Source organism: Stegastes partitus, unplaced genomic scaffold, assembly GCF_000690725.1.
Source record: "Stegastes partitus isolate 25-593 unplaced genomic scaffold, Stegastes_partitus-1.0.2 Scaffold3682, whole genome shotgun sequence".
Taxonomy (NCBI): Eukaryota; Metazoa; Chordata; class Actinopteri; family Pomacentridae; genus Stegastes; species Stegastes partitus.
This window is the reverse complement of record NW_007581413.1, coordinates 4,796-29,072: the sequence shown is the minus strand read 5'-3', so window position 1 is coordinate 29,072 and position 24,277 is coordinate 4,796. Positions and strand designations below refer to the sequence as shown.

At 42.9% G+C, this 24,277-nt stretch overlaps 1 protein-coding gene across 1 annotated transcript in view; it reads left to right on the top strand.

Moving 5' to 3' along the window:
• Positions 1-20,222, top strand: part of LOC103376147 (plasma membrane calcium-transporting ATPase 3-like) — a gene marked incomplete at its 5' end in the record, with an annotated part of 39,930 nt that extends 19,708 nt beyond the window's left edge. The window contains 6 exons of the mRNA XM_008306516.1: positions 1,001-1,192; positions 2,897-3,110; positions 3,603-3,814; positions 7,753-7,860; positions 8,112-8,294; positions 19,719-20,222. Of these exons, the coding sequence (XP_008304738.1) occupies positions 1,001-1,192; positions 2,897-3,110; positions 3,603-3,814; positions 7,753-7,860; positions 8,112-8,294; positions 19,719-20,222 (1,413 nt within the window). The remainder of the gene's footprint in view (positions 1-1,000; positions 1,193-2,896; positions 3,111-3,602; positions 3,815-7,752; positions 7,861-8,111; positions 8,295-19,718) is intronic.
• Positions 20,223-24,277: the final 4,055 nt, after the last annotated feature.

The following is a 24,277-nucleotide window of genomic DNA, read 5'->3' as shown; positions in this document are numbered from 1 at the left end:
CAACCATGACGAGAAGTTGAGAAACTCAGAAGTGTCTTCTGTGCAATATGACAAAGTTATGATGCCAGAAATAATTAAAATGAAGACAAAAGTAATATTTCTTTCATTATTTATGTTATAAAGCTTAAGAAAACCTGGAATCAACATGTACAACATTTTCCAAGTGACCACAGGCGTTACCAATAGTGGAAAAACAATCGATTTCTTGCTTCTAACTTCTATCCATCTCTGCTGTGTGTCAACAATGCCTGCTGTTCAGCCCACTTCATCCAAAAATTACCTGAATTTTTCCCACATGACTGTTGGTCACAGTTGAGTCATGAATGATTTCACAGTTGTGCCGGACAGCAACACATTTTCTGGGTTTTGCAGAATCTGTTCAGAGAAAATAATTTAATTATAGAGATTGTGAAGACTTTGATGAAATGTCACGATTTTAAGCTTCTTCACAATTGGGGGAAAATGTTACCAGCTGAAGTGCCGTCGTCCCTACGATAATCCTGTTCAAGCAAGCCGTTGATTTTTGGCATTTTTTTCAAACAAGACATGTAGAATGAAGTGATTTTGAGGAAATATCACAATTCTAAGCTCAGATTTGGGTCATTTTCACAACATCACACATAATTAGTTCAAGGACCATTTTACAGTTTCTAATAAATGGTGTAATTTGCATGATTGAAAATAAAAAAATTAGGTGCTTTTCAAACCTCCTGGCGGGTTTTGGTGTTCAGAGGGTTAAAATGTGTTTGACTACATTTCAAAATATAAGTAAAAGTGAACCATGACTATAATGTAATTTATTTGTAATAAAACATGTGCTGGAAACAGCGTGCACTTGATTTTGACCACAGCTCTTACTCACGGCAAGTGGTGGTACTTGGAGGCAGAACAACACGATATTGAGACAGTAGCACTCCAGAGTGATTTGGATGCTTGAATGCGTGCATGAATCACGTCATGAGTCTCTGTCTCCTCTTCACTCTGTCTCAATCTCTGTCAGGGTATTGCAGGCACAGACGTGGCTAAAGAGGCGTCTGACATCATCCTGACCGATGACAACTTCAGCAGCATCGTCAAGGCGGTGATGTGGGGACGAAATGTCTACGATAGCATCTCCAAGTTCCTCCAGTTCCAGCTCACGGTCAACGTAGTGGCTGTCATTGTGGCCTTTACTGGGGCCTGCATCACTCAGGTAGACAGATTTATTAATACAGATACATGTTGACACACACACACACAGAGCAGACACACAAATGTCACTTCTGTACACATCACTCACCTCATATGCGCTAAGACGAAGCAAATGCTGAAATGCTTTTTGTGCATTTTTACACTAAGCTTATATAAGCAGAGATTTCCTGACACTTGCAAACATTTACATATGGTTGACATGCAGCTTGTATTATGTATGAGCTGCATGTGTTTATGCTTTTTGATAGACAGTATTTTTTGCAATGCATATATATATTTCTTGCAGGAGAGTTTGAACAGACACATATTTTAAATATATATACATTAGACCATCCTTGTTTTCTTCAATTTCTTGTTCATTTTAATGCCTAGTACCACTAAAGGTACATTTGATTGGACAAATATAATGACAACAACAAAAGTAGCTCATAAGAGTTTAATTTAAGAGCTGATATCTGGACATTTTCAATGGTTTTCTTCATAATAACTAAAATCACTTAAGTTCTTGCATCAATAGCTGTGGCACTGTACTGCCAAGAACAGTGCTTTTAGGCGTTGGTCTAATCATTTTTTCCATGACTCTATCTACCCCACCCTGTGTAGGATTCTTGTCCTGATCTAAATGGTGTTGTCATTCCAAATGTGAATTAAAAAACCAAAAAAAGGTAGAGCTGCAACGATAGTGGATTTGTTGTCAACTATTAAATTACTAATATACTGCCATTCATTGGTTTTACTCATCTTTTAAGAAGAAAGCCTCTTAAACTCCAGCTTTTATTACTGCAAAGATAATTTGTTTAAACTGAGCTCTGTTTACGTGGTAATTTAAACTGAAGGGCAAACCTGACATGAGCCATCCCTCATCAGACTTTCTGATCAACACATGTAGCATCCTCTTTAATCAGCTGAGAAACAATCTGGTGACAAAAACAGACATCTTTTTTCATGCTGACATTTTCAATTGTCAAAACAGGAAACTTTTTTTTTTTTCGGTCATGTTAATAGCAGCTGCATTACACTGAGGTTAGATCCTGGTTTCGTGCACGCCTTCCTGTTATGACGAGTCATAATATCTGCTCTGAAAAGCTGTGTTGAAGTGACGAATGGCACACTAAACAAAAATCTTTACAAACCTGAATAGCGACTTTGCCTTCCATAATTGATAATATTGTACTTGCATATGCAGAACATGTTTTATTTTTACTTCAGTACAGATTAGTTGATATGTCACTCTGCATTAGACAGATCTGTAACAGTCAAAAAGCAAACCCTGATGGAACAAAACCTTAACACTGAAATGCCTTTTTACATTTGAGTGAAGAATATTAACTCTCTGACATTTAATTTGAGTCAGAATTCGGAGTGCTCTTGAAAATTTATACTTTGGAACTAAAAAAACTAATGCTTGTGGCATTTACACTGCTTTCTGCTGAATAGTCCAAAGCCACAAAGAGCAGCTATCATGCACACTTGTTTTTAACTTACTGAGCAACATCTACTCAACTAAAACTACACAAAGTAGAGAAACTTGTGTTCTGTTATTTGTATAACCCGACTGCTAAATGAACAGAAATGCTGTAGCTGACTGATGCTACACGTTGTTGGAAAACAGCCTTTTCACCATCACCGGTGTCGAGGTCAGTGAGGCCAGACTCATCTGAGCGCGATTCGTGATGCAGAGCTGCGGTTGCAAATCTCTCTGCAGGACTCTCCTCTGAAGGCGGTGCAGATGCTGTGGGTGAATTTGATCATGGATACGTTCGCCTCTCTGGCACTGGCTACTGAGCCCCCCACCGAGGCCCTGTTGCTACGGAAACCTTACGGCCGGAACAACCCGCTCATCTCGCTGACCATGATGAAGAACATCCTGGGCCATGGAGTGTACCAGCTGGTCATCATCTTCACCCTGCTGTTCATAGGTGCACGCATGCACACACACACACACACACACACACACACACACACACACACACACACACACACACACACACACACACAAACATGCAAGAATGATTTAAACTAAGACTAAAAGGGGACTGGGAAAATGACCCCCGTTGGCTCAGCGGGCCACTGTTGGTCATTGTGTAACAACACCACTGTCCACTGTTAGACATGCAAGTGCGTGCACACATACACACAGATTTCTAGTTCTGTCTTCATGAGCGTTTTAACCACAACAGTCACAACTAAATGGGTTACTCTAACCATTTTTAACCTTCAAACAGACTATTGAAGTCTATGATGTAATTAGTAAGCATAAGGAACAGCCAAAATGTCAGTTTTTCTCAAATAATTTGACAGAAAAAAAGGTTTTTAGACTTTTAATTTTAATTGTAACTGCAGCTTTTCCAATAAGCAGATTATTTGACCTTTTTCTCTTCACTCATTGTCTCCTCTTCCTACTTTTTTAGGCGAGCGCATGTTTAACATCGACAGCGGTCGCAACGCTCCGCTCCACTCCCCTCCCTCCGAGCACTACACCATCATCTTCAACACCTTTGTGCTAATGCAGCTTTTCAACGAGATCAACGCTCGCAAGATCCACGGAGAGAGAAACGTCTTTGATGGCATATTTGCTAACCCTATCTTCTGCTCCATCGTTCTGGGAACCTTCGCTGTGCAGGTCAGCTTTAGCCCTTTAATGCACCCTAATAATTGGTTAGTAATACTGTAAGTTGTTGATGTTTAGCCTGATGGCTGGGGAATTTTGCTTTTATTTGATGGTGACAGTAGAGATCTGGACAGAAATGTAGGAGAGGAGAGAGAGATATGAAATGCAGCAAAGTAGTTCCATGACTGGAGGTAAACCAAGATAGTGCGGTCGGCTGTAGGTCATCCACTTGTGGTATCTTGTTGTAAATTAGCTGTACTTCACTCAAACTAGCTGAGCATCTGTAGCAGTGATAAAGTGTGTAACACCCAAGCTGTGCAATACATGTAAGCTGCGCACAGAGAAGATTTTATTCTCCATGAATGAATTGGATTGCGTTAGATTCCATTCATGTAGCTAATAGAGTGTCCAGGGAATGTCTGATCCAGGGTCACACGGCTGATTCTGATAAAAAATTATATTAATGATAGTAACACAGCGCTCCAGACTAACTTTTTCACTGGTAGCACTGGTGCGACCAACTTTCTCATTTGGTTCCAACTCCCACCTTGTCACAGGCAAAACATATGACTTGCTGAACAACTGCAGTTTACCGATGTTCCCTAAACGCCCCACATTGCAACTGCAGTAGATGCTGTTGGTATTGGTGGTGTGCTCACACAGGTGTGTGACCAAAAATTACTTTAAAAAGAGTAAACTAGGGCGTTCCAATGTCAGATTTGTCCAAAATGAAATCCACTGATTTTTATTTTTTTACATGTGCCCTTTTCTATGAGCAGAAAAAACAGCAAATGTAGGTGCGCTCCCCCTTTTTTTTTTTTTACAAGAAGGCCTCATTTTTGCAGCAACGCTAATAAGCTTAATGATCGTCATGCACTCGCACCAATGAGACCGCTTGAAATTTAACTCGCACACTCTCAAAAAAAAGGTTGCAAATGCGACCATTTTCGTAGCAGTCTGGAACCCTGTGACAAACTTCACTCTTGTCACTGGAGGGAGTGCAACCTCTGCCCATAGTCCAGAATGTAGGAAACTCACCAAAACATAACAAAAAATTTGGAAAAGAAATGCATTTGTACACTGTATCTTGTAGTTATGCCTTAGTGTCTTACTGTTTCCAGGATTCAGATTTTGCAATTATGGCACAATTTAATTCACAACTTAGAACCAAATAGCTAACTCAGCATGCTCAGCTTTCCAAAATTTGAACAAATATAGACAAACAAACTGGACTCAGACTTTAAATGGGACATTTTTCAAAATGCTTTGCATTTATATTGATACTGATGCTTGTATCTATCGCATAAAAAGTTATGTGAGACAAATCAGACAGCAGCATAATGCCTTTAAATCTCAAATACAAGTGATGATTCATCCATCCATTTTCTATACACCGCTTAATCCTCACGAGGGTCGCGGGGGTGTTGGAGCCTATCCCAGCCGACTTAGGGCGAAGGCAGTGGACACCCTGGACAGGTCGCCAGTCCATCGCAGGGCCACACTTAAAGATAGGCAACCAAGCACACTCACATTCACACCTACGGACAATTTAGAATCACCAATTAACCTCAACACGTTTTTGGACTGTGTGGGAGGAAGCCGGAGAACCCAGAGAGAACCCACGCTGCACGGGGAGAACATGCAAACTCCACGCAGAAAGACTCCGGGACGCGAACCGGCAACCTTCTTGCTGCGAGGCAACAGTGCTACCAACTGCGCCACCCTGCAGCCCACAAGTGATGATAATTATCATAATTTTTTTTCAAGTAATTCTAAGATCTGATCTCGAATAATGAGATCTTTTTGGGTAACTATGAAACTGTGAGTCATGTTTTCCTTCAAAAATGATTACTTCTTGAGCATTTTTCTTTATCCGGTAGATACAGTGGAGAGAGACAGCGAATATGAGTGAAGAGAGTTGGTGAATGACATGCAGAAAATTTGACAAATCCAAACTTTTACCAACGACAGGAGCGCTGTTTGTTGAATTGACTCGCCGTGAAAACAGAAGAAATGCACCGAGCAGGGAATTGCGAGTACTCAGAAACACCGACAAGCAAACAGTGTCACAGCAGTAGATTTGGAGTGTGACAGACAGTTCAGACGGATTTGTAGGAGAATAGTTGAGAGAGAGCCGAAGACTGGAGGCAGCTGATGGAGGCAGAGATAAGTAAGGAAGATGGATCCCTCCGCCCTGCACAGAGATAACATTACTGCATGTGATACACTGTATTGTACTCACAATGAGATTTATGACTCTGCAGGTCGGTGTCAAGATGATACCGCCACTGATAAGCCTTGTTCCTGGTGTAATGATCGTGTTGCTATTTAAAATGCTGTCAGTACATCCACTGAGGCCTGTAGAACTGAAGGAGTATGATGTTACAGAGAGCCGAGTTTAAAGACACAGGTCGGAGACAAACATTTGCTATTTTAGAATCATTACTAATAGAATCACTTCTGTAAATTCACTCAATGTCTCTTTATCACACGGTGACATAAGTGGAATGACGAGGTAAAGGCTGGGGCAAATCAGGTGTCCCTTGATCTGAATGAGCCTCAAATACCACAGGCATTCTGTCTGCATAATCCGATTAAAAATTTGCTTGACTGAAGTACATTCAAAATCTGCTTTAAGTCCTGAATTGTTTTAGTTATGTAGTATTGTGGTAATTTGTCACAAGCCTGTGATGCTGAAGAATTCATTGTCATGGTTGATTTAGAGCAACTTTTTTAAATTAGACGTGTATATTCAAGTGACTTTGATGAAATATCACAATTGTAGGCTTTCTGACAGAACGTGTTACATATGAGTAGTTTAAAGACCGTCAGAAAGTTGAAAACACGACAGTTCTTTCTGTTTTCACAGTTGCTGACTCTGATAAATGGTGTCACTTTGGCATTGTTTTTCAAACCCACTGGCCTATCTTTGGTTCAGAGTTAAGTAAGTCAGTGTGGCTCGACAACCAGTGAATTGTCCCCTACAAAACCACAACTTACCATTTTTACTCTGCACTTCAGAGATGGTGTGTTAATTCGTGAGCTTTGGATGTGCAAGAGGGCAGATTTTATTCCCTTTAGGCAGAGGCAGGCTAGCTGTCTTCCATTATTTCAGTCTTTACACTAAGCTAAGCTAACAGGCTAATTGTCCTCTGGCCAATTAGCTAAGCTAAGCTACACTAATTGTCCCCTGGCTAATTAGCTTAGCTTAAAGCTCAAATTTCACATCTGTTTTCAGCTCTCATCTAGCGCTTAGCAAAAAGTAGATAGCATATTACCAAAATGTCTCAAGACAAAATCTTAACACTCAGGAATGTTTAAACATCATGTATTAAAGCACATAAGCGGTAGAGGTGCTGCCATAGCTCACCTGCTTGAGCTGCCATCCCATATATAGGAGCTACAGTCCCTGAGGTGGAGGTCATGAGTTCAAATCCCGCTCATGGCCCTTTTCCACAGGTCCTTCCCCCATTCTTCTCCCCAACTTTCCTGTCTCTCTCTCACTGCACTATCAAATAAAGGCAAAAACCCCAAAAAGTATGTAAGAGGTTGACTTCACGCTAAAAATTTTACTCTTCAGCCTTATGCAAATCAGCCAGGAGAATGTGATATTCTCCTACAGTGTTCCTAATAGACACTCAGGTGAGTTACCATGAACTGATGACAAGTGAGAATGTGAAACGGACCGCTAAACCTCATGAATTATTAAATACTCCAACACAAAACGTCTGCATATGTTGTCACACATCCTGGTTTATTTCTTTAAACACAGCAGTGATAATGCCAACTTAAATTTCTTTCCTGACACTGAGGAAATTTAGTTTTTTGGACATTATAGTCAGTGGTGGGTGCAGCAGCAGATCCAGGTATTGCAGTGCTGCTTTCTCGCTCAGTGCTGCGTTTGTTGAAGTGTGACAGTAATGACGCTCCTGCCTGTGTTTGTGCTGCAGATCGTGATCGTGCAGTGGGGAGGGAAGCCCTTCAGCTGTGCCCCTCTCAACGTGGAGCAGTGGCTCTGGTGTCTGTTCGTGGGAGTTGGAGAGCTGCTCTGGGGGCAGGTAAGCAGCTCTTCAGCCTGCTGAGTCAAACCATGTTGAGCAAGTGTAGGCTGGCAAGGCCGGCTTCCCCTGAGGCGAGGCTAAGGAAACATTTTCACACAGGCTTAGATAACGCCGTGTTCTGAATCTGACAGGTGAAATAATCAGGTTTTTATCTGAATAAGAATGGCTGGAGAAGCTCCCAGCTGCTCAGTGAAGCGCCATACTGGCATTATCTGGTCAAATGACGTTGTGACAAACATGACTCGTAGGTCATCGCGACGGTGCCGACAGAGCGGCTGCCATGTCTGAAGGAGGCGGGTCTGGGCCTGGAGCCCGGCGAGGAGGAAGGAGAGGAGCTGGCGGAGGACGAGGAGGAGATTGACTGTGCCGAGAGAGAGCTACGCCGGGGACAGATCCTGTGGTTCAGAGGCCTCAACCGTATCCAGACCCAGGTACACTGGACCTCTAAGACCAACCGTAACCAAAACTCTCTCACAGGGACACACACAGATATCCAGCAACCTGAAGCTTCACTTGGTCATGGCTTACAAGCACTTTGTTTAGGGTGAACTCCAGAACTACAATATTATACATCCTAAAGAGCACAAGGACGTGGATGCTTAATATTTGCACTGTTTAACCAAGTGCTTCATGATAAAATGCAAATTATTAAAGGGGTTATAACTGGTTAAATGTGTTCTAACGCTGGCTAAACAAACTGCTTGTATCCTGGCCATTACATGCTACCTGAAGAGACTTTTGGAAATGAAGAAGAAACTCCTTCACTGCATTGTTGACCTGTCTTTGACAATTTTAGATAAGTTTAAATGCTGTATTTGATTTGTTCTTCAAAAGTCAGTCTCTCTCATCCTGTCTGTGCTGCTTTCCTCAACTGTGCCAAACATAATGAATCAAGTTTTATTTTCTTCTCTCTCTCCAACACAGCTAACTTTTTTTGGGTTCTGCTCACGAAATGGCTTTCTCTGACTTGGAAGTGGTATTTTAGATGCTCATAAACACCGTGAGGGAAGATAAATGCTGTGTGTGTCTGTTGCACTTGTGTGTGAGAGTGTTTACACGCTGTGAACAGGCTAATGCTAAGTAGACAGGCTGTTGACTTGCTTGATTACTTGAATTGACTGCTTCTCGCTCTGTGAGAGGACGGACATTAAGACAGCAAAACAGCATCAACATGAGCAACAGTCCGCTAACAGCCTCCTAAGGAGTGTTAGAGAGCCAGGCCAGACTCTCTGCTTAAGTGCCTGTCTTTGCATAAAGTGGTCAGTTTTTCATTAAGAGGGTTTTGGTCTGAGTGTGCAGACAGCAAACACACTTGCAGGCACGCACACACACACACACATGCATGCTCACACAATCTCATGTACACTTTGTTAGTAATACTCATTAAGCAGCTGCGATGCACATTCGCAATCACAGGACAATAAAATACTGTTTGTTTCATTTCTTCTGTACAGGAGAATGTTTTAAAGGGACCAAACACACACAAACACCCACTCACGCTAACACACAGGCACACTCGTACACACACACACACACATGCACAATCCTTTACACACTTCATCAGTAATATGTATTATGTAGCTGTAATGCACATTTTCAATCACAGGACATCAAAATGTTGTTTCTTTTGTGACAGGAGAATGTTTTTAAAGGAGCAAATACGCACACAAACTCATGCACACTTTGTCAGTAACACTGATTAAATAGTTCTTATGTACACACACATGCACACACATAGACATCTGCAATCACAGGACATGGAAATACAGTTTGTTTTAAAGGGACCAAACACACACACACACATCTACACACATGCACGCACATAGACAAGCTCATGCACACTTTGTCAGTTGTACTTATTAAGCAGCTGTGATGCACATTAGCGATCAATGGACAGTGAAATGCTGTTTCTTGTATTTCATCTGTGACAGAAGAATGGTTTAGGGGACCAAACACAAAGACACACACTCATGCATACACACACACACGCTCACAGACTCATGCACACTTTGTCAGTGATTGTCCTTAAACAACTGTGATGCACATTTGCGATCAAAAGACGGTGAAATGCTTTTTCTTTTGTTTCATCTGTGGCAGAAGAATGATTTAACGGGACCAGACAAAGACACACACACACACAATCACACACACACACACTCTCATGCATACTTAATCAGTGATGCTGACGTCCTATGTGACAGAAGAATGTTTATAATGAACCAACCACACAGACCAACACACCAATGCTCAAACACACATACATTTCTACATTATGAAGAGAGGCCCATCAAGCTAAACCTACCAACAGAGTTCAAGTGTTTTTGGGTTATTTTGAGGAAACAAATCATCTCTTTAAATGTGTTCTTTCATAATATAAATGCAAATGATTTTTCTTTCTTTTTTTTAGTTATTAAGAAAAAAACAAGATTTGACTGATTTCTACCTATCAGTACTCAATAAGCAGTTGTGATGCACATTTTCAAATCTTTTTTTTTTCATTTCTTTTGTGACAGGAGAATATTTTAAAGGGACTGAACACACTCATGCACACACACACACACACACACACACACACACACACACATGCTCAATCTCATGTACACTGTGTCAGTAATACTCATTAAGGACACTGACACGCCGTTTCTTTCATTTCATCTGTGACAGAAGAATGGTTTAGGGGAAAGAAACACACTGAAACACACTCATGCACACACACAGACACTCGCGCACTCTTATGCACACTTTGTCAGTGACATTCATTAGGCAGCTGAGATGTACATTTGCAATCAAAAGATGCGAAAAGATGCAGATTTTTTTCGTTTCTCCTGTGACTGGAGAATGTTTTAAAGAGACCAGACGCACTCTGCACCAACACACACACACACACACACACACACACACACACACACTGATGCAAACTGAAACACATGCACACACACATTTTTATGCATACTGTCAATGACTCTCATCGAGCAGTTGAGATGCAAATTTGCAACTTAAATGCTGTTTCTTGTCATTTCTTCTGTCAAGACAGTGTTTTTAAGGGACCGAACACACACACACACACACACACACACACACACACACACACACACACACACACATAATCTCATGCACAGTTTGTCTGTAATTCTCATTAAGCAGCACATTTTCAATCAAAGGCCACTAAAATACAGTCGCTTTTATTCTGTGATGCAAGGTTGTTTTAAAGAGACCAAACGCACTCTGTACAAACACACACACACCAACACACACTCATGCTCACACGCACACTTAAACTCACATTTGCACACACAGTCTCATGCACACTTAACCAGTTATGATGCACATGTGCGACCACAGGACACTAGAATGTTGTTTCTTTCATTTCCTCTACGACAGCAGAATGTTTTAAAGGGACCAAACGCACACTGATGCAAACACCCGCTCATGCACACACTCATGCACGCACACACTCAGACCAGACCTGCCTGCCCTCACTGAGTGCTGCTGTTTTGTCTCTGTCCTGCAGATGGAGGTAGTGAGCACGTTCAAGCGAAGCGGTTCGTTTCAGGGAGCGGTGAGACGGCGCTCCTCTGTGCTCAGTCAGCTCCACGACGTAAACACTATCTCTACCCCCTCTCACGTAGCTCTCTCCACCGCAACAGCCAATACCAGCCCAGCCCCCGGGAGTGAGTCCGCCGAACGCATGTACACACGTATACACACACACCATATACCTGTACACACACACACACACACACACACACACAAACACGTGCAGCCACCCTTTCTCAGACACACTCATTCATAGACACACACTGCTGCACGGCACGTGGACTGCAGTATTTTGACTCTCTATGGTTGTGTCCCCTCCGGCTCGCTCGCTGCTCGTGTGTGTGCAATGTCTCCTCTATTCTTTTCTCTTACTCTCCCTTTTAAAACAGCACCCAGTCCTGACCGGCTGTGTAGTTCTGGTCTGATCCGGTCTGGTTCAAAAAAAAAATCCCCAGTCCTGGTCCCAGGCCAGAGTCTGTTTCGTTGTTGAGTGTTGGTCAGTGTGGGAGGCGGCCGGCTGTTCTCTCTCTGTCTGAGGTGCACTCGCAGATAAGGAAGAGCAAAATAACAAAAAGTTGATAATTTCATATTCCTGCGACTAAGCCAGGATGCACCTTACAGCTCAGAGAGCAAATGGCGGCTCCTCCTGCACCATGTGTTATTATCTGTCTGTGAATGAGGTCAAGCGTGGTTACTGTGGTCAGCTCCTGCTGTAGAACTAATGTAAAGTGTTATTTCTTTTCTCTAAAAAAATCAAGAGAATATAGTGATGATGTAAAAACAAATGTGACTCCTATTATACTGTAGAAAATGCTCAAATATGAATATATTTCACTGCCATAGAATTCATACTCATTACCAAGTGGCTTTCATATGGCTTCTGCAAATCTCTAAACTGTAAACCTTCGAGTATAAAAGCCCCATCACACACTGCTGTTTCCAAGTTTTAAAAAAAACTCTTCCCTCTTCCTCTATCACTCTTGCTTTCCTTCTTCTCCTCCTCTCATTTTTGTTCGGTGCTGCAATTGTTGTCAACTGGTTATTTCTGTAACAGTATTTCCAGCTCCGACGTCACAAGTTTGGCCCCCCTGATGTCTCCAAAAGATTTCACTTCCTGTCCAGCCTGTTTTTTCCTTCCCTCTTTTTCTCTCTCTCTCTCTCCATCGCAGTTCTTTCTCCTCTTTCTTCAATATTTAAGAGACATTACAGGTTCCCTGTGTGCAGAAATATTCTGGAAATGTGTTTTAATTGTTCTTCATAAGTAGAGTTGTTCTTTTGTAGAGGTATCTAGATTTTACCACATCTAAATACAGGCTCTTTTGTAGTTGTTAAGCTTTCTTTAGTAGGTTTATCTCTTTATTTATGATTCTTTTTTTGATCTTTGTTTTTTTTACCTCATCCCTTTTCGTCATCCTCCCATCTCCTAGTAGAGTAGCGAACCACCTCATGTTTTCTCTTGATTTTTTTGTATGTCAGTTCTGCGTGCGTCTGTTTGAAAGCGTGCTCACATGTGTGTGCATTTTCTGACATATACGAGAGCCGTAGTTTGTTTGACTCGTGTGCGTTTTTTGTTGTTGTTTTTTTTTTTTTTAATCTCAGTCGGTGTGCGAATGTGTGCACTTGTGTCTGAGTGCGTGCATGCATACGTGCGGTTGTACTGTCTCTTCATTTGATTGTCTCCATCTGTCTTCTCAGTTGCTTTTCCGTACCTTTTCTTGCTCCCTTCCCCCTCCTTCCATTCCACGCTGACTCCCTCCCCATGTTGCTCCATCCCCTGTAGGTGTAGATACAGAGAGGCCTCAGTCGGCGCCGCTGACACCTCATTTGTCGCAATCATCCTGCTCTAGGAGTTATCAGGGCTTTGTTTAAACTACTTTGGAAACACATCCTTCGCTCCATCGCTTTGTAATATTACAATATGTAAAAACACGAGCTGGATGTTGCTGCAAAATTTGGCTGCCCGCGAGACAAGACAAGTAATTTGTCAAAGGAGTGGAAGGAGGGATGTATCGTCAAAGTACGGAGCGAGGGTTCCGATCCCACCACCGCCAGCTCATTGCCTGCTTTTTCAGTCCTTTTACCTTAACTCGAAGGGCTTGTTATGTCCAAATCTGTTACTCAGCAGTAGTATGACACACACTTTCATTCTGCAGTCATCCTTTTGTGGTTGCGGCCCTGATGAGAACACCAAATGGATTTGGACAAACAAATGGAACAAGGAGGGAACGTGAAGGAGCAAGCGCTAATTTGAGTTTGATGTGACCCAGGTTTGCTTCTCTGAATCACTTTATGTTGTACAGAGGCAGCCTGCGGAAAAATAAAATGTACTTTTGTTCACGAAGAGCGAGAATAAAACAAAGTTCAGGCAGCGCCACATTTCAAGCCACAGGAAAACATACCAGACTTGATTTTACTTGAGGGATATGTGATGTTCTACATTTCTCTTATTTTCTACTGGTCCAATGGAAAAGACTGGAACTAACAATGATTACATCCAACAAGGACTGTGTTCTATGTGTGTTATGGCTAAACATAAGTTGAGCTGCGGTTGATAGAGATTTATTTTGCAGGTATTGCTTATATTGCAGAGAAATTAGGGGAAAATTTCGATCTGCTGACGGGGGAAAGAAAGTTACAGTGCAGGAGCCAGACATTTTACTGAAAATAAATCAATCAAAACCATAAAATTCTGTAATGAAAATAAAATGTTTGTGCCAATCCATCATACAGATATTTCTTTAGATATTTCCCAGGAAAATTGACCAGCTGCTGGCACTAAGGGAAAAACCAATACATCATCAGAATCATTGGAATTTGTCTCATCACGAATGCCTGTACCAAATTTCATAGCAATCCTTCTAACAGTTGTTAAGATATTTCATGAAAAAGTGGGGGGATCACCAAAGCCACTGCTCACCGTGTGTGAACCATAAACATCTGTATAAAGACCATCCAGTAGTTGTCGAGATATTGCAACTGATCCAAAGTGGTGGACCGACACTGACACCCACAGATAACATCACTAGCATGGCTAAAAACAAATCACTTTCATTGGGTGACATGAACAGAAACACTCCCAGATATGCTGTAAATGTCAAGTAATAAATAGTAAAAGAAAAAAATTCTAATATCAATACATTAGCTGATACTCTTCATGTGTATGCAGAATGTTAAAGTGAATTTATGAACTTTGCTATCACAAACTAAGTAGCAAGGAAGACATCACCGTCTACGGCGCTGTGATATATGCTCTGCTGCATGTGCAGAGTATTGTAAATATTTTAGTTGCTGGTCAAACTATAAGATGACTTAGCTTCTAAATTTTATCAAGCATCTCTTTCTGCATTTTGTTCCACTGAAAAGGTTTTCATAACAGCACGTATCGGACAACAGGAACCAATATATCCTTCATAGACCTTAACATCGGTCAATAACATTGTCCGACTGATATCTAAAAAACAAAAAGAGTCAATTGATGTGTTATGCAAACCAGATACTGGACTCAAAGATTGCACCCACCCACTCCAGTAAAAGTCAATGGCCTGGCCAATAAGCTGATAAAGTTATCAGAGTTTGTCTCCATGTGAGCACTTCTGCTCTCCCCATAGACTTCACAGTGTGGTAAAAATACAAACTTTTTGCAAGTGTTTTTTACAAATATGAAACCTATGTGAATTAAAAAGTCATCATAGAAAGAGCAAAACGGAGCTTATTGGTAGTTCAAGGTGTCCTTTTTTATAATAGCTGGCTATAGAGAAATGCTTTTTGAGCAGCAATACCAAAAGAATAAACTGGCAGCAAGGAAAGCAGCAGTAATGTATTCAGCTCTCATTTACTGCAACCTAAAGTGCTTCACTATTTTATGAAATTAATAGATTTTTTTGGTGTTTAAAAAAAATTAACTTGAGTAGAAAGACTACAGATGGAGAAGGTAGAGAAGGAAAGTTGGAGAGAATTAGTAGTTGTTGGTTCTGGTCTTTTTATTGGATTTGGTGTCAATACCACAAAATGCAGAACATCACTAGCCTTAAGCTTCCAGTCCTACACTGCGTTAAGTCTGATGAAATGGTCTGAAATGGGAGCCGTAGGCAGCGCAGACCGCCTGTGTTGTTGTCAAGACAAACTGAAGTCTCCCTCCGCACTGCTGCTTATGTCCACAGTTAGCTTCAGGGTCATGACTTTACTCCACTACCCAGAGTTCTTTGCAAAGACTTGGCACCACGCCTCGTTGCAGTATGATGTGCGTAAGTTCTGACGTCGACACCATCGCATCCCCGACTTTTACAGCCAAATATGACATCGCTGGGTAAGGAGGGATTTCTAAAGGAAACTCAAAAAAAATGCTTAGAGGAGACATCAAAGTCATTAAAGTCTGTTTCATGCTTTCATCCACCTGAGCTGTTGCTGGACCTTTAGTGATCCCTCTGGATCTTCAGAACCGATCTATGGATCCAGTTTGTTTTCATTTCAGACTGGGCTAATCTCGCAGTGAAGAGATGAATCTAAAAGTTAACTCTGGTCAGGAAAGATGAAGGGAAATAGGATCAAACCCATCCTCAGCCCCTCAGTTCTTTGCTGAAGTTATTCTACATTAAAAAAAAAAAGAAGACTTCCACCTCCGTCCTCGGGTTTTCCACCTTAAATGACACGAGTAGGAGACTTGAAGACAACACGCACTGAATTGAGGAAGGAGTCGCAGTTCAGTCATCACATGAAGGGGTGGGAGCTCCTCAGAGTTCAGTCGCACCGTGGGGGCAACGGGAGTCATTAACCAGTCATCTACCTCACAGCTTCTCCCTGTATTTACGTTGCAGTCTCTCCTCATCAGCAGTTGTTTTGCACACAGCAGCCTCTCTACCTTCCAGCGCCTATTTCCTCCTTTAACCATCATTGTTTTTCCATTAAGCACTGCTGAAAGAGCCAACAGGGAGAGAGGGAGAGAGAAAGGAAGTGGGTGAGAGAGAAATCAGTAACACAGCAGTGCCCTGACCTCCAGGCCTCTCTGGTCACACTGTGGGCGTTTATATACTCGAAAGTTTACTCTTTCCATGGAGACAAAATGAAAACAAACCGAGCGCTGACGAAGTGAGAAAGTAACATTCTGAAACCTTCTCAGTTTGCATGAGGTGTTTTTCTACTGTCTGACAGGCTCTTTGGAAAAACAGATAAGCACTGAACCTACTGCTTGACCGTCTGTCTGTCTGTTCGTCTGTCTGTCTCTCAGTCTATCACATGAGCCAGAGTCATATATAGAGACTCCTCCTAGTTTGGCCAACTGCAGCACTGATCTCCATTCAGCTACCTGATCATCCACCTCTCATAATCACAGTTTGGGCTCCAGTCGGTGTTGCAGTAAAGCTTCTTCTCTGTTGATCTCATTTGGCCAAACTGTCTCTATGTAGGGCTCTGCCTGCCTCTGCCTGTCAGTATACTTGCATTGAACTGTCTCTGTTTCTTTTGAGCTCATGCTGCTTCTTTTCCTCTGTTTGGGCTTTGGGGGAAGGGTGCATGGACCAACTGCCATGGCAAAGGAATGTGTTTATGCACGCATACACCATACACTGCATAATGCACCTTGAAGTACACTCATAGAACTCACTCTGGTGTGTGTTTGTGTGTTTGTGTGAGAGGCAGAAAGAGAGCGTAAGTGACAAAGATCTGATTCAGCATGACCTGGCTGCCTCTCTGTGTGTGACAGGGCTGACGCCCGAGCTTCGCTCTGGCCTTTGAACCAATCACCTTCTGTTTCTAGTAATCTAACCAATCACACTCTGTTCTAACCTGCTGATTCTCTGTGATGTCACTTTTCTGTTTTGCAAGATTTGTTTTTTTTTTATATCCCGCAGCAACTTCATCATCAGCATTATCATCATTTCAATCACTCTGCTGTCTCTCACTGCTGCATGGCCGCAGTACACTTTGCACACGTGCATGTGCGTGCGTGTGCGTGCGTGTGTGTGCGTGTGTGTGTGTGTGTGTGTGTGCGTGTGTGTGTGTGTGTGTGTGTGTGTGTGTGTGCGCGTATTTGTTCACACACAGAGATGCTGACTGACTCACCGTCTGGCTGTCGATGTGTTTTTGAGTGTCTGAACCGGCTCTTTAACAAACAGCACCCATGACTGACAGCTGTGCGATGCATGCAGACGTCCTGCTCCGAGCAGCACGATGTGGAGACGACTCAGCTGCTGGTTCCCATAGTTACACCGCTGCTGCATGCATGTTTGTGTGTTTTCGTGTGTGTGTGTGTGTGTGTGTGTGTGGTCACTGCTATAGGTTCTTGCGAATTTTCTTATTTTCTCGTACATTAAACTAACACACTCACCATTCCTGCTTCTTCTCCATTTGTGCCTAACAACCACCCTCATCTGTGTGTGCATGCATGTGATCCAGTGTGCAGAGGTATGAGTGTCTCCCACGTATCACCACCCAACACACACACACACACACACAAACATGCCACGTATGTGTGATGTAAAGCGTTTGCAGCTTCTGTGGTCTTTGTGATGTGATTTTGGCTACTGATTGCTCTCGTCTTGTGAGGTCTGATTGAGGTGTGAGAACTGACAAAAAAAAAAACATGTCATCAGCCAACTCATTTTGAAACACTGTTTTTTTTTCTCCCCACTTTTGTCTGTTGGAGACTCACAGGATCAGGTGGATGCTGAGTTGACACTGAATTAGTCAAGATATTGGTGTTGTCAAGGTTACAGAAATATAATTACAAAGTGCCATCAGTATCTTCACATGTGGTCGGTGCAAAATAAGTGAGGGCAAATCCAGTTTACCTCATAAAAGAATAACACTGCGGAGACATGATTTATCTCCACAGTTTAAGAAAACCCCATCATACAGCGTCTCAGCATTGTTTTAGTTTAACTCATGAAAAAATGTCCAGTTGAACAAAGTTGTATTATTGGTGTATCCATTTATCCAAGTTGTTTTGCCCCACTATAACCACTTTTTAACCTTTTTAGTGGTAAAAGCTATTGGCTAAATGTATGCTTTTATCATCCTTATAGTGAGGAGGACACTTTCTATGATACATATTTTTCAGAACTTTGCCGTTTGCTTTCCAGCCGAGAGCATAAACACTGAAAGTCCACCTTCCAACACATCACTGGGTTATCCTTAAAACTAAGTAGTTTCTAGAAGTGTTTAGCACGTGAGCATCTGTAAAACCTCAACTTGTCAGTTTTTGTTATTCAAATTAAACAGATGAGACTTGACGTGTTATTTTGTTGGCTTTAAAAGTGTTGGATGTTACTTTCAGGCTGAGCTCCTGCTTCCAGTTTTTATGCTAAGCTATGCTAACTGTCTGCTGGCTGTTAGTTTTGATTAGTTTATTTGTTAATTTTTGCAGGGACAGCGCACAATAAAAAGCAATTGCAGCAGAGTTAGCTAGCAGCTAATTAGCATCAGTTGTTCCCTGGCAGGTACATCAATAAAGGGCAACCATTGGTGGCGATTGGCTGGAGCTTTAGATTTAACATGAGAATGTTTTTTGGGGGGCATTTATTTGACAGTAAAGGTTCAGGAGAAACAGTACATGTGAGGAAATGGAACTCCCCAAAGATTAGATTTTTTTAGAACCTTAAAGTAGTAATTTAGCTTTTTGAAAAGTTGCTTTCCTTTGCCTTAGTAGCTAAGGTTAAATATTTGCTGGTTAGCCCGTAATAGCATTAAGGCTAAAAGCAGGGAAATAGTTAGCCTCCACCTAAAAACACTGGAATGCATTGGTGGAAAATAGATATTTCATCTAGACAATGTTGTTGGAGGATTTTGGAAGGCAAAAGTGTGTTTTTAGTCTCGACGCTAATCGATCTGTCTGCTGGCTCTAGTTTCGTATTTGACCCACAAACATGAAAATGGCATCATCTTTCTAGCTGAATATTCTGACTCACCAAATGTTGATTATGGGTACAAGCCTGCCGTTGGCTGGGTCTAATTTGGCATCAATGGACATTTCTCAAATTTCTGCACCGTGCTTTTGCCCCAAAACATTCTTGCAGATTGGTGCTGACACTTTAGTTTAATCCAGCCTGGAAGATTTTTTTATCTTCCAGAATCAGATTTTTTTTTTTAAAAATCAAAAATAAACTGAAAAACCTATTATAGGTGACTCTGAATAAACTGTGATAGTAACCACCTGGCCCTGAGTGTCTACCTGTCGGTCTGTTTGTCTGCTGGAGGACACAAGTCTGTCTGTCTCTGGGTTTCCCTTGTCTCTGCATTTCCCTTTCTTATGTCTGACTTTCTCCTCTCTCTCTTTTTTTTTGTGGTCTCTCTCTCTCTCTCTCGTCTTCCCTCCTTTCCGACAGATGCGAGTGGTGAAAGCATTCCGTAGTTCGCTGTATGAGGGCCGGGAGAAACCGGAATCCCGCAACTCCATCCACAACTTCATGGCCCACCCAGAGTTCCTCATCAATGACCTCATCCACAACATCCCGCTGATCGACGACACTGACGTGGACGACGAATCAGAGCTCAGCAGATACCAGCACCTGCACCCGGCCCTCCGCAAGCCGCCGCCCCCTCCCGCCCAGCCCCCGGCCCGCACCCGTCCCACCCGCCCTTACCGCCAGTACAGCCTCCCGGTGACCCCGTGCAACCGAAACAACAACAACAACAGCAGCAGCAGCAGCAGCAGCAGCAGCATCAACTCAATGGTCACCCACGGCAACAAAAGCAACAACCGGAGCCCCCACCATCACCACCACCACCACCAACAGCACCACCACCACAACCATCATGGCAGGGACCGGCCGGTGAAACCCTCCGCCCCTCACCTGGCCCATCTCTACTGTGTGGAGACCTCCTTATAACTGAGCAGAACGTGGGTTTTGTGGGGGAGGAAGGGAGTCTTGGGGGAGGGGGAGGTAAAGGGTGAGAGCGAGAGAGGGCTGAGGAAACTCACATGACATTTTCATCCGATCTCCCCCGACAACGAGCTCACAGGAGGGCGTGAAGGACGAGGGAGGCACCTGGAGGGAGTGGACAATGGCCGGAGACTTCTGCTCGCAGCTCCCTAAGAACATTGCGACTTTCCCTCCCTTTGCCCTTTGCTCCAGCCCTCCAAGTCTGACTCCCCCAACCCTCCCCCAACTCCCCTCACCCCTGACTCCCCACCACCCTACCCTCCACCCGACCCGGCGGTCTGCCGCCTTCCCCGAGGAACACCACCCGGCCTCGCCCAGCGCCGCCCCCCCCCAACCTCACGCACCCTCACCACACACTGCGTTTTTGCCCCGAGCCGTGGTCGGACTGGGGGAGGTATTGGGTGGGGGGGGGGATGACAGATGCACCGGGAAAACCGGGAAAACATCCTTCAATGCTTCAGCAGAACAGGGCCACATGGCTATGGGGGCTGACTCACTCTATTTCTATTGGTGTTCATCATTAGTGTTGTTGTCACCCACCGACCCACCCACCATTTATCTGGCCACTTTAAAGTCACTGCTTTGCTTGCGATATAAGTAAAAAAAAAACAAAACAAAACAAAAAAACAAAACGCTTTGTTAAAGCTTTAAACTAGACTTCAGTCATTTCCATCTCGGATTTTATTTCACGACATAATGGTGCTCATTCATTTTATTTCTTTTTACATCGCTCGATTTATTTCTTCTATATCTCTCTCTCTGAAATTTTTTAGAGATTTTATTCTTTTCTCCGTCACCCCTCTCTCTCTCTTTCAGTGTGTGTATGTGTATTGTCTTGTCTCTTCTGAAGAAAAAACTAACAAAAATGTAACAAAAACAGAAATTGCAAACAAAGATGCTGTTCATTTAAACCTATTAGTAAATAGAATGGCTGCAAAAAAACAACTAAAGGATGGGGGGGGGACACACGTATACATCTCTCTCTATATATGTATATTATATATATATAGATAGATAGATATGTGTGTGTATATATATATACGTATATGTATATATAATTTGAATGTTTGGGAAGCAACAACACTGAACTTTTCATCGCCGTTCTTTCTCCCGCCCGGTCTCTGAATGCCTCCCCATCATGACCTGTTACCTGTACAACAGCTATGAGATGTGGGATCTCATATTAATTTGGATGTATGCATTCGTTAGCCCCATACAGCACAACACCTGATTTGCAGCCTCCCGCCATGTCGACGAACTCATGAGTGTGTGTGGGTAATATTTATGGCGAACCCAAGGGTGACGTCCTCCTCCGTCCCTTTCACTTTCTGTTTCCCACCGTCTTCTCTCTTGCTGTTCCTCCTTTGCTCACATTGTCTCGTCTTCTTGGTCTTTGGTCGTCGTCGGGTGTCTGTATATGTGTGTGTTTGTGTGTGTGTGTGTTTCAGCTTTTTTTCTTTTTGGAAAAAGCAGCTGAACGCTCGTGAAGCATTAACCCTTTAAAATGCCATCAAAACACGCAATGCACAGGCGATGGCCCTTTAAGACTAATGTGCACTCACTACGAAAGCCGCTCCTGCTCACGTGCCATTGGGTGGTACTCCGTCATGTGACCGGTGCCCTCTCCACGGACAAAGAGATTGTTTCATTTGATCTGTGTGGATGTTGAATCCAGTCATGCGTCACTTAGAAGAAGAAAAAAAAATTTTAAAATCTCACTGTCTCCACCACCGATCAGGCCCGCATCTAATGTCGTTGTTCAGTTTTAGCTTTATGCCCAAAGTCCACTCAGATCTATCAGGTGCGAACAATGAGAGCTCATAGGTCACATCCTCATGCATTCCCCATCATCATGACGTACGATTTGTTGATTGGGATACGTCAAAGAAGCAGTCGGACACAAATATTTATATTTGCTTTTCTGCTAATGGTTGGATGAACTTTTAGGTCCGTGCTGAATGTAAGGGTAACGTATGACGAAGCCTGGACACAAGAGGAAACAGCTAGCCTGGATCTAAGGTGCATCTCAGCACTTAAAGCTCAAGAATTTAGATTTTCGTGGCCGTAGAAAGTAAATGCAGGAGTGTTGTGGCTGCAGATTGTGCTGCAGGGTTTAGAGTTAGTCATTTTTTTGTAATGTTGCAGTATTTTAGTACTAGATACTACTGGAAGGTGCTAAAAATGTGATTATAATAACAAATATATTGCTGCATATCCTTTCTACTGGTTATCGATCATGCTTTAGACAGTATGGTCGTTAAATAAGAATTAAAATGCATTCTCAGCAGCCTCAGATTTCCTGCTGTATGAGGCGTATGAATTGCAAATTGAGGGATACAAGCATATATCTGTGCAGATCCTCAGTCATCTGGATCATGATAACTCTTCAGAGCTTCAGTAAAAAGCTTGAAGATGTTTCACCTCTCATCCAAGACGGAGAACTGAAGAAGCCTCTTGGATTTGAGGTGAAGCATCTTCAGGAACTGAAAAGGAAAAGTCAAGTTCTGCTGAAGAAAAAACAAGCCTGGGCTGTTCAAACGTTTCTGCTGCTGTACAGCCACATAAATATAAAGAGTTACAGCAAAGTGGGGTTTTATTTTATCCCATTTTATCCATTTTTTTAACACTGTGTTGGTGCATTTAGTTTCTTCAAATTTCAGGCCAGGCAAACTGTTTCCTCCTGCTTCCCATCTTTGAATCACGAGATGATTGTAATTGATTTAAAAGAAACACAAACAAGCCAGTTGTTTGTTATAGTCGATTGATCACAAGGTGCAGTCAGACCATTCTGCACAGCGCTGAGTCAGGATTAGAAAATGGAGAGACCTCAGAGGGTTAAACCAAAGAGAGGTGGTTGCATAGAAGATCATGTAACTTGTGGGCCGACCTTCGTAGATGAAACAAATGAGAAACAACCAGTTAACGAGCTTTAGAGGTGCTGCTGGAAGGATTTTGTTTCTTCTGGGACGAGCCAGGCCAGCTGTTTCCCATCGTTGAACTGCAAGATGATTGTGATCGGCATAAAGAAATGCAAACAAGCCAGATTGTTTTATTTCCCCCTATGGCAGAATGATATTGAGGTGCAGTCAGGCCATTCTATACAGCACTGTGCCAGTAGTACAGAATGGTCCAGCTACGTGAGACTGCAAATCAGAGGGTTAAACCAAAGAGAGGTGGTTTCATAGAAGGTTGTGTGATTTCTGGGCCGACCTTCATGGATGAAACGAATGAGTTAATTGAGCTTTAGGGGTGCTGCTGGACGGATTTCGCTTCTTTTGGGCCAGGCCAGCTGTTTTCACCAGTTTCCTGCCCAGAGTTATTTCCCCCCTGTAGCACAATGATGTGAAGCTAGAGTCAGACCACTCTACACAGCGCTGTGCCGGTAGTACAGAATGGTCTGACTATGTGAGACTGCAAATCAGAGGGTTAAACCAAAGAGAGGTGGTTTTATAGAAGATTATGTGAATTGTGGATGAAACAAATGAGAACGAGTGAGCTTCAGCGAGCTTCTCAGTCTTCACCGGCTGCTCCGTCAACATCTGACTCTTAGCAGGAAAGCCAATAAGCCCGTTTCCCAAACTGTTGATCCAGTGCTTTGAGACGCACTAAGCTGTCCAGTGTAAAGGCCAATGACACGCTGCATGAACACACTCCAACACAAAGCAGAAAAAAAAGTAAAATTTAAAAAAAAAATGAATCTGATAGCTTCCCATGTGACACCGGGTCCACCGTCACCTCGCCGACCTCCACCTCAACATTCCATGGAACATACATTCCAAACATCACATTCCAGAGCGGGTGTGAGAGTGCCCTCCTGTATCTCATGATGCACCAGGTGTGGGTGAACCGCTGACTTCATGTTGCCTCGTAGCGCGATGCCGCAAAGCCAATGCAAACTCCTCCGCCGCCTCCCCCCTCCTTGTCCCTCTTTCCTACTCCCACCGCCCCCCCATATCTTTTCCCCGCCCTCGGTCGACTCCCACCAGCCAGAGGAAGGCAAA